At 39.8% G+C, this 10005-nt stretch overlaps 1 protein-coding gene across 2 annotated transcripts; it reads left to right on the top strand.

Moving 5' to 3' along the window:
• The first annotated feature begins 12 nt into the window (after positions 1-12).
• On the top strand, positions 13-8084 carry MSANTD3 (Myb/SANT DNA binding domain containing 3). Of its 2 annotated transcripts, XM_031589094.2 has the most exons (4): positions 13-149; positions 4532-4835; positions 4926-4974; positions 6272-8084. In XM_031589094.2, exons 2-4 carry the CDS (start codon positions 4563-4565, stop codon positions 6679-6681), a joined length of 732 nt encoding a protein of 243 aa, XP_031444954.1. In that variant the 5' UTR covers positions 13-149; positions 4532-4562; the 3' UTR covers positions 6682-8084. The 2 variants fall into 2 exon arrangements, with proteins under 2 accessions (XP_031444954.1, XP_031444953.1); XM_031589093.2 differs by having other exon boundaries at positions 4532-4974.
• The last annotated feature ends 1921 nt before the right edge of the window (positions 8085-10005 follow it).

The raw sequence follows: 10005 nt of genomic DNA, 5'->3' as shown, positions 1-10005 counted from the left end.
TGCAGCCTGCATGTCCGCCCTGGGTGGAGCGTTCTCCTTTGTCGAGCTGGGAGCTGTTCTCCTGCCTCAGCCGAGCAGAAGAGGAGCTAGCGAGGAGACGGAAGCGAGCTGGAGTTGATGTGGGAGAAGTTCGTGTGCAGGAGAGTCTGGTAGGATGGCTGTTTGTGGCTCTTTGGGGTGGATTTCGGGCGCTCGTTAGGGATGCCGACTTGCATCCATCACCTTGCTTCGCACCGACGGCTCTGCATGGCCGCGGGCAGCAGGATGACCCGTTTAGAATATCTCTATCTGCGTTTGGCAAATACAACGTTGGATGTTACGTAGTTTAACAATGCGTCGCAAGTCCGTAGGCGAAACACGGTGAATTTTAACCAATAGGTGATTTCGCTTGTTTGTACCACGACATCGATTAATTAGTATTAAAATGGATAAAAGCGCTCAACAGGTTCTGTTTACTGATGATGCGTGACAGCGTTTCCGTCCGTGTCGCGTTGGTGTTTGCAGCGTGCGCCTCATTCCCCGCCGGTGCCGCTTCTCGCAGGGTCGGGCCTGGAGCCCTGATGGGCGCTGCAAGGAAGGCAAATAGCAGAGGAGGAAGGACGCTGCTTGCTGCTGGTTCTGTCATTCACATGAAACATAAACCTGTTGTTGTGGCTGCCTTTGGTCGCGGCGTTTCCCGTGCCTTTCACCCTCAGACATTGAAAAGTACGACATCGACTAGTTTCCAATGCTGCTAATTGCCAATTATTCTTAAAGCTTCATCTGTAATTTAAGTTGGATAGATTTTTTTTTTTTATTCCCATTAGCTATTTCTGATAGTAAGCCTGTTGGCGTTGGCAAATGACTTCCATATTCACACTGTGAGCGGCTGCAGTTTGCTAGCAAACTGTTATCTGCGTTTTGCTTACAGTAATCTTCACATTTGGCTTAAGACTTCCACCGTCACCTCCTCTTTGCATTTTCTCATGGCTAAATAAATACCTCGGGGACTGAAGATGCTCACGCATGTCAGCATGAAGGGATTTTCCTTTAAATGGGCTTCTTTGTAACTGGCTCGAGTTGGTCTGAATGCGTGCAAGCAAAATAATATGTATAGACCTACTTAGAAGCATACATGCACTTCTTTACTTGTGTAATTTTTTTCCCCAAGGTATTCTTCCAGCAGATCATAGTCTATACCTTGTAGTCTTCAGGAGAAGAATTCCACACAGCGCTTCAACTTATCAGGAGTTGGGAGATGTTTTTGTTATTTTTAGATAAAAATTTGTGTGAGAGAAGTACTTAGGACACTGATTTGTTTTAATGCAAGTTGTGAATAGAGCTATGCCAGCAGAAGATAATTATGACAAAGTAATTCCTCACAGCACAGTGCAGCCTTACAACCTGGGCACTTGTTTGAGTCTGAGAAACCTTCCATTCTTTTTTAGAATTTACACTGTGACTGTCTTGATATGCCTACAGTCCTGTTTACTGCTATATTCGGTAAACAAGTTCAATTTTAACACAGGTTCAAACAGGCTAAATTATATCCTGGGTATATGTCTTGGGAGCATCTTTCAGCCTCAAATAGAAATGATCTGAGTTTGAGAGAGCCCTTTCCTATATTCCACAGCCAGTGGGCTGTTAGAAGGCGATCGATATCCACAAAGGAAAAGGTGAATATGAATACATGCAGCACATTCTCAGTGCTCTAAATTTTCTTGCATCTCAGACTGCTTTCAACTCACCTTGTTGAAAATGGGCTTAAATTTATTGAAAGAAGCAAGCTAAATATACTACAGCTTGAAAAGAATCTTCAGGAAATGCTTTTTTTTTTTTTTTTTTCCCTCTATTGAGCACATTAAACTGCTTTTAGCTGTTCTTGAGTTCTTTTATGTATCCTAAGTCATAATCCTAGATTTTTAACTGAAGGGATACAGGCACAGTGTGTATGTGTAGGAAGAATAGCTAGGAATGTATACGAAGGAGGGAAAGACTAATATACTGTATTCTTCTCAGACCAGGGCCTACATTTCCATTTGTAACTGTGCAGTGTTTGAGCTTCTAACTGGGGATCTTAGATGCTATTGCAATAAAAATAATAGCAATAAGTGATACTTTGGGTATAAAAGTGATGCTTCAGTGTTTGCAATGTCTCCAACTATGAAAGAGGAGCTTTTATCCTTATATATAGGGTGTGAACATGTATGAAGTTGCATCTGAAAGTGTTTTAAATATTCACTGACATCAGGTGATCTGTCAGTCTCCATAGCCAAATATTGAGCACCTTTAGCACCTGGAATCCAGAAATCCAAGTATTATTAAGTTTAACCTTTTGAACTCAATTTCCAAAGCTGAAAAATTGATTGTTATGCTAATTAAAGGGATTTTTTACACATAAATATAATCATTTTCAGTCTGAGTTTTTCGCACTCTTTCAAAGCTAGAAGCAGGATTTACGTGCCTCAGTGGGAAACAGCATCATCCCTTTTAGACCCTGTTTGTGGGATTAGCAAGTAAGGTGTTAAAAACGCTGGTATCTGTGACCTCTTGTGTAAACCTTGGGGATGTAGCTCTAAGAGCAGCTGAAGAAGGGAGTCTTGGACATGCCTGTTTTGGCTACAAATTTTGGGAATAAGCAGATAGGTGGTTTCAACAGTCTTGAAGACCGCAGTGTCAGCAGGCTACTACTTCTGGTAGTAGTTTGTCTGTTAGCTTTCTGTGTATATGTTATTGCTGTCATGGAAAGGTGAGAATAACTCTAAGTATTACACATTTTGAGGAAAGGAATTATGAGAATGGCACAAAGAGAATGCTAGTGCAATGCAGCTAAGAAAAAATATTTGGACTGAAAAAGAGGAAGTATGATGGTGACATCTATTGAGTCATCAGGTAATGTTGTGAAAAAAGTAGTGGAAACAGTGGGCAAAATACTAGAAAATTCATTCATTCTGGTCTTATGTTTACAACTCATGGAAGCACTGCTTTGTTCTTTTTTTTTTCCTAGCTGAGAGTTCTCTGGTATCAGTTGCGCTTTTCCTGTTTTGTACTTAAGTCCTGGGCTTGAGAAGACAAGTGGTAGTTAAACATGGTGTAAGCCTACAGCAGTGGTCTGAGTGAGACCAAAGCTCTTTTTAGCTATGAAATCATAAGGAATAGTGATGCACATGCTTGCACAGCGGTAAAGTGTGAAGGACCTCTTCTTTGCTGAGCAGTGCCCGGAGGGTTTGTGGAGCTTCCCTCCTTTTAGCAAAAGAATGAACCTTTTAGAGTGGGTCCAGAGGAGGGCCGCAAAAATGATCACAGGGCTGGAGCACCTCTTGTATGAGAACAGGCTGAGAGAGCTGGGGCTGTTCTGCCTGGAGAAGGCTCCTGAGAGATGTTACTGCAGTCTTCTAGTATTTAAAGGGGTCCCACAGGAAATCTGGAGGGTGATTCTTTTTCAGGGAATATAGTGATAGGAGAAGGAGTAATGATTTAAAACTAGAAGACTAGATACTAGGAAGAAATTCTTTACAATGAGAGTGGTGAGGCTCTGAAACAGGTTGCCAGAGAGACTGTGAGTGTCCCATCCCTAGAAGTGTTCAAGGCTGGGTGGGGCTTTGGACAACCTGGTCTAGTGGAGGATATCAGAGGGTCTGGAACTAGATAAACTTTAAAAGTCCTTTCCAACTGAAACTACTCAATGATTCTGTATGCAGAGATCTGGATGTGGACCTGGGCTCCCTACTCAGAGTGGCCCTGCTGGAGCAAGAGTTGGACAAGATGAACCAAGAGGAGGGCCCTGCCAACCTCAGCCATGCTGTGATTCTGTGACCTGTACTTTCAGAGTAGTTACTTTTCATAATTAGTTCATGTTTTCTTGCAACCTCTGTCTTCTCTCAGTATCATAATCCTGGTGAAGACCCTGCTCCCTCTTGGGTATTAGTCAAGAAGGGCTGAACATGGGAAAGAACCAAACTGACAGAAGTCTTTCAAAATAGAACTTCATACTATCATTTCTCAGAGAACTTCCAAATGTTACAGAAAAGAGAGAAGGGAGAAATCAGTTGTATGCATTCAGTATGGACAGAAGAGGGTCTTTGGTGTATTCAAGGAAAGACAAACCTGCTAAAGGTGGCTTTAGACTTCAATCAGGAGTTATCAAGGGCTGGATTTCGGAACGTATTCCATAGCTCAGGATTTTGAAAACTCTCTGCATAGAGAAACAAGTTATTAAAAATAAGTTACTAAGTAAATTAAACACTATATGCTTTGCATCAAGGCACAGATTATAACAGGCAGTATCTTCCTATTATCGTATACTTTATGTTGAACTGTGCAGTCACACAAATTAGCAGTAGAAGCCAACTTACAATTAAACTGTATCTAACTTGAATGTTTTATTATTTACTCTAGAACTATGCACAAGCTATTCCAGTAAAAAAATTGTTTTGGAATCAAAGGTTATATTTAGCAGTTGTTTTGCTGAAACAGTTTCTTGATACTGTAACCAGTTATAATGGGTGTTCTAATTCTTTGTTTTTAACCTTTTCTTTTTTTTTTTTTGTAGGATTTCTGGCTTCTTGGAGAAACAGTAGAAAATGCAAAACGAAATAATAAAGCCTGCTAAATACTTCTCAGAAGTGGAGAAGAGTGTGCTGCTTGCACTAGTGGAGAAGTACAGATATGTACTTGAGTGTAAAAAAAGTGATGCGAGGACTATTGCTCTGAAACAACGCACCTGGCAAGCATTAGCACATGAATATAATTCACAGCCCAGTGTATCTCTGCGAGACTTCAAACAGTTAAAGAAATGCTGGGAAAATATCAAAGCACGGACAAAAAAGATAATGGCACATGAAAGGCGGGAGAAGGTAAAAAGCATTAGTCCACTTATAAATACTCACATCATAGGGAAGGAGAAGATTGCCAGCATAATGCCTGAGCAAATATACTTTTTGCAGAGCCCACCAGAGGAAGATTCTGAATATCAGCCTGATGCTTCTAGTCAAGGTATAAATGTTATTGTGATGGTGCATGTCATTTTCTTTTGTCTGTGGTTTTGCTGCTGAGTCTCATTCAGTAGTCTAAATCTATCCACTTGGCTGTGACTGCTGGTTCCAGAAAAGTAATTTCAGAGCTGTGATATTACAAGACTCTGTGTATTTCCCTCAAGAGTTAAACAGAGGTTTTCGTCTTTTTCTTGTCTTCTAAGCCAGTTATTGACACATCTTAAGCTTCATAACAAGCATCAGATATTTTTATCCTTTAATAAAGTATCATTCTGTTGGGAAAAGATCTAAGTAGTAAAAAATAAATACATAAATAAAAACCTAACAGCAGCAAATTGATAGACAACTATCTGCTGCAAGAGTTCTATGCAGGTCTTCCCTCATTTGTTTTCGAGAAGGACTAATTACTGTTAATTATAAGTTACAATAAACAATAAATTAATTATTGTTTATAGAGTTATATGTGACGCTGCAGTGCACATTGAAGTATAGCACGTCTGTAAAGGTTGGATACAATATTCTTTGTTTGGCAAGCATATAGAGAAGGAATAATACAAGACTAGACGGGAGAGTACCTATATTGGTTTCTTGTGGGCTTTACTTTGTCAGGAACATAGGAACATACACAGAAAACTGTTCTTGCTAAAAAGACATCAGTAATTTCATTGTATTTACCGTAAGTGGTAATTTGGATTTGTGAAGGAATGCATTTTGAGAGCCATATTTGCAGTGGTTACTGTTTTATTCCATAAATAGTTTCTTTTCCTTCAAGGAACAGATAGAACCTTCTCAAAGTGAGAACTATGTAATTTTTTTCCTAAAAATTATACAACACTGTTTATTGGCATGCACAGTGATAAAGAAGGAGTAAGTAGCAGACTTCCTAGTATTTCCTCAGTCTGTTGTTGTTGATATAGATGCAGCTCTTTACCTGCCATTCTTTCGTAAAATTATTGCTGTCACATAGATATTTGGTTTAAAAATCTGCATTAAGGTTCAGCTCCAGGCTCAGGCACCTAAATTTAGATGCCCACTTACAGATGCCCATATTTGCTTTAGTTCTCTGAGCTCCTGTTACAGCCATAGAGGACTACTGACAGTGCCCAAAGTGGTTCAGTTCAAATCATCATACCCTTGGTGTTCTGTAACAGAACAGCATTATATAGTGGCTCCTGTCTTCTGTTTACAGAAGTGTAAGGTTTAGATGTATACATCTCTGTAACTTTATTGTCACAGTCTATGTTTCTCGAGGGAAAAGAGGGGGATACTATAATACTTTTTTTTCTTATCTTTTGCAGAGTCATTTGTTGTCTCAAATAGAGAACTTTGTGATGAAGAGAAAGAGCTGATACATTTCCCAGTGTGTGAAGGTACCTCCCAGCCTGAGCCTTCGTGTTCTGATGTCAGAATAGCAGCAGATAAGAACTACAGAAGCAAAGCATCTCAGGAAAGTGCTCTGAAAAAGATGCACGAGGAAGAACATCATCAGCAAATGTCAATTTTGCAACTGCAGTTAATCCAAATGAATGAAGTACATGTGGCAAAAATACAGCAAATAGAAAGAGAGTGTGAGATGGCTGAAGAGGAACACAGGATAAAAATGGAAGTGCTAAATAAAAAGAAAATGTATTGGGAGAGAAAATTGCAGACCATCACAAAAGAATGGCCTGTATCATCCTTTAACAGACCCTTTCCTAATTCACCGTAGAACAGAAAGTGGCAGAATTAATCTGACTGAGCACATTTATAAGTAATGCACACTGGAAAGAGGGTTTTTTAATGTGAATGTACAGTGACAGAATAGGTGCCCAGCTGATAGTGAAGACACTTTGATTTTTAACATTTATGGCAACAGTGGTAGAATCTACCAGGGGAAGACAGTTCAATTGTTCAGTTGTAGGTAATTCTGACCTGTGTAACTTCCCCTCGCAGAATACCCTGGCATCCTTTTGAAATTCAAGGTATTCTGGGCAGTCATACATCGAGTATTCTTTAAAAAAAAAAAAAAAGTTTTGAACATCTGGTTACGGTATTTATTTTGATTTTTGTCTCTTCATATTCATCATTTCCTGAATGAAGGCAGGGGTTAGAATTGCCCTCTCCTATTGAGAGAAAAGGTGATTAACAGCAATGCTCAGATTGTTACACCAGGGCACAGAAAAACAAAACAGAACTTGTTCTTGGTTAATATACAGTCCCTTAACCATTCTTTGTAGAAGATCTGAAAATGAAGGAAGTAGCAAAAGGAACATTGTGGTAATGGAGTGCTTTGCTTGTGAAGAACAACGGTGATGTTTTCTGGCTGGCTGGCTGGCTGAGAGAGTGGTTTGTGGAGTGGCCCTCGTGTTCCCTTATGAAGTTGTGAAGAAGGTGACTTCTTCCCCAGAAGCCACTTGTCCTCTCCTTTCCAGGACTATCCTGTATTCAAGTAGAATGTTGAAATAGGAGGGATGCTTGCTGCTGCCAATGCTGTGTGCTGCTCCCTTGGAGTCATTGTGAGGGGAAGGGCTAGTTAATTATTCATAAAGCTCTCAAAATGTGGCAAGTCACCTATCCCATTGGCAAAATCTCCCTTTGTATCCCCCTGAGATACTTGATGGTATAGCAGCTAACTAGCTACAAAAGAGGCTAAGTCAGACTTGTTATCTTTTCCAAAGTTTTGGGTGAGAAGCAGTGAAAGGGGGGTCATTCCTGTCTTGGAGTGCTGTTTTATTCTGTTGTGTGTGTTAAGGTGATGTATTTCTTGCCTTTGCTGTCACTGAGGGGTGATGGGCATAATTTGTACAAAAACATTCCTATGAAAGCCCCCATAGGTGGGGGCCCAGAATAGTAGATGGTAGGAAAACACAAATAAAGGTTATCCTTCCTCCAGCAATCATTTGTTTTAGTGGTGCAAGGATTAAGAAATGTGAAACACAGAACTCCACAAAGATTCATTTGTAAGAACTTCTGATGTGTGAAAAACTGTTTTGTAGGAAGGTGTACAACCATCTTTTGAAGTGGTGAGAAAAAATGAACAAAGGCATAAATTTTCAATGAAAATCCCAAGTATTCCATTGTTCTAAAGTATTTTCAAGTCACAATGAATAAAGGCACATCCAGACAAACTAACATATATGAGTTGAGGTTTGGTACAAAACATCCTTTGGTTCCCAGCTGCACTCCTGTTTCTTTCCTGGATGTTCTTGCAGGTGCAATTTGTTTTGGTATTGGTTTTGGATTTTTTAGTGGGTGGTTTTCTTTTCCTCCTTTGAACTGCTTTCCCTGCTGGTGATTCATTTTTGCAAGCACTGCCATTATCAACCACAGTGCTCACAGTGGTTAACACTGTGGTACATGCATTGCTCCCTTCAACATGCAAAGCAAGCACAATGGAAATGATTTATTGCAACTTATTCTATTTGACAGAGGGGAATAAAAAAAATAAAGGCAGTTTTTGTAGGGCTACTGTAGGATTTTAAAGGAAAAAAAAAAAAAGAAGGATGATGTATGAAATCTGAAAGCATATTTTTTTTGTCAGGTAACTCAGTTTTCTTATGAACTGGCTGTGTGAAAGAAGCACAGCACTTCCAAAAGAGGAGATAATTATGGACACTTTTTATTCTGCTGAATGGAAACATTACTGTGTGGTAGGACAATGATGCACAATGATAGTAGAGGCAAAGAAAAGAAGTGAATGGTAGTGAGGACCTTTGTATTCTGGGGTTGTACTCTGTAACCTGGAAGGTGAGTCAGTTACTTGCGTGGTTATGACAATTGCTTAGGCACTATCCAGAAAAGACATATGACATTTCTGATTCCTTCCACACTCCTCCTAAGTGAAAGTTGTTTGAAACTCTGGCATTGAAACCATGTGCACTAAGGTGTCAAAAGGCGACGAATGGACACAATTCCTGTACTGTGAAAAGAGCAGAAATGGAGAGACAATTCAGACCTAGACAGCATGGGGTAATCCAGAAAGTACCTCGTGGTACTTGAGATAAAGGTAGTCCTGACTCCTAAAAGTGATAACGTTCTTCACAAAAGATTGTTTTATTTTTGCTTTAAAGTCATTTAAAGTATGCATGTTTTCAGACTGTACTAAGTGGGAAATGCTGGTGTGTATACTTGTTCTGAACCCCGGAGTTACAGAGTTACAGTCCTTAAATTGAAAGATATAACCTTCATTTCCAAAGCTCAATCACTGGAGCAAGGGATCTTGCTGCTTAACACAAACCCTCTCCATGATGCTCCTTCCTACACTGCAGGGATGCCTTTTGCCAGGGCTATGCACCCAGCTCTCTGGTACATTTGCAGGGGTTCATGCAACGGCAGGCATCACTCTGCACTCAGTCTGCAGGGCTCAGCTGTCTCGTTGCAGCCCTGCAAAATGCAAGGCTTGGGGCTACGTTTTCCTGAGTTATACCACATCTGGTGCAGCTGAGGAGATAGTCCTGAACTTTGTTTAAAGATGAGTTATCTTGGTGTGTTTGCAGAACTAAATGTGAGCAGCCTCTCAAGATATTTTTAACCGATTGTAGCTACAGTGGATTTAATAATGTGTCCTCTTCCTTCTTCCACTCTCACGCTTTAATGTTTCCCATTTATTCTGAATTTGTGCTCAGAGCATCATACCTACATGATTATGCTAAAATCATTAACTCCTACACAATAAATATTGTCACTTTGGAGGTGGGTGAATTACATGGGAATCTTAAAATAATATTTTTATTTAGGCAAGTGAAGTCCATGACAAGTAGTCCTGTGATTCTGTGTTTTGAGCTTGTTTGTTCAAAGCTGTTTTTATGATGCACTGATTCACCTAAGGCTTTGTTTTCATAATTGGCTCCCTTTTCACTTGAATTTTCATCTTCTTAATGTCAAATGTAAAACTCACACATTGTTGCTCTTCCTGAACTTTGTCTCTAGTTAGATATTCAGAAATGTTTCTGTGCAAATCAAGTACTAATGTGTACTAAAATTAATACACTAACGCTAATAAAATAAGCCAAGTAACAAGATGGTAGGATAATGTGCAGCAACAGTTAATATT

The sequence above is a fragment of the Phasianus colchicus genome, chromosome 3, assembly GCF_987193195.1.
Source record: "Phasianus colchicus chromosome 3, bPhaCol1.hap1.1, whole genome shotgun sequence".
Classification (NCBI taxonomy): Eukaryota; Metazoa; Chordata; class Aves; order Galliformes; family Phasianidae; genus Phasianus; species Phasianus colchicus.
The sequence above is the reverse complement of the archived record's forward strand: the minus strand, read 5'-3'. Positions and strand labels throughout refer to the sequence as shown.

Excerpts from the sequence above, each read along its gene's own strand:
- MSANTD3 (XM_031589093.2), top strand. The coding sequence starts at position 4,563 with ATGCAAAACGAAATAATAAAGCCTGCTAAATACTTCTCAGAAGTGGAG. Across the intron at positions 4,975-6,271 it reads GCCTGATGCTTCTAGTCAAG|AGTCATTTGTTGTCTCAAAT; the intron begins GTATAAATGTTA and ends TATCTTTTGCAG.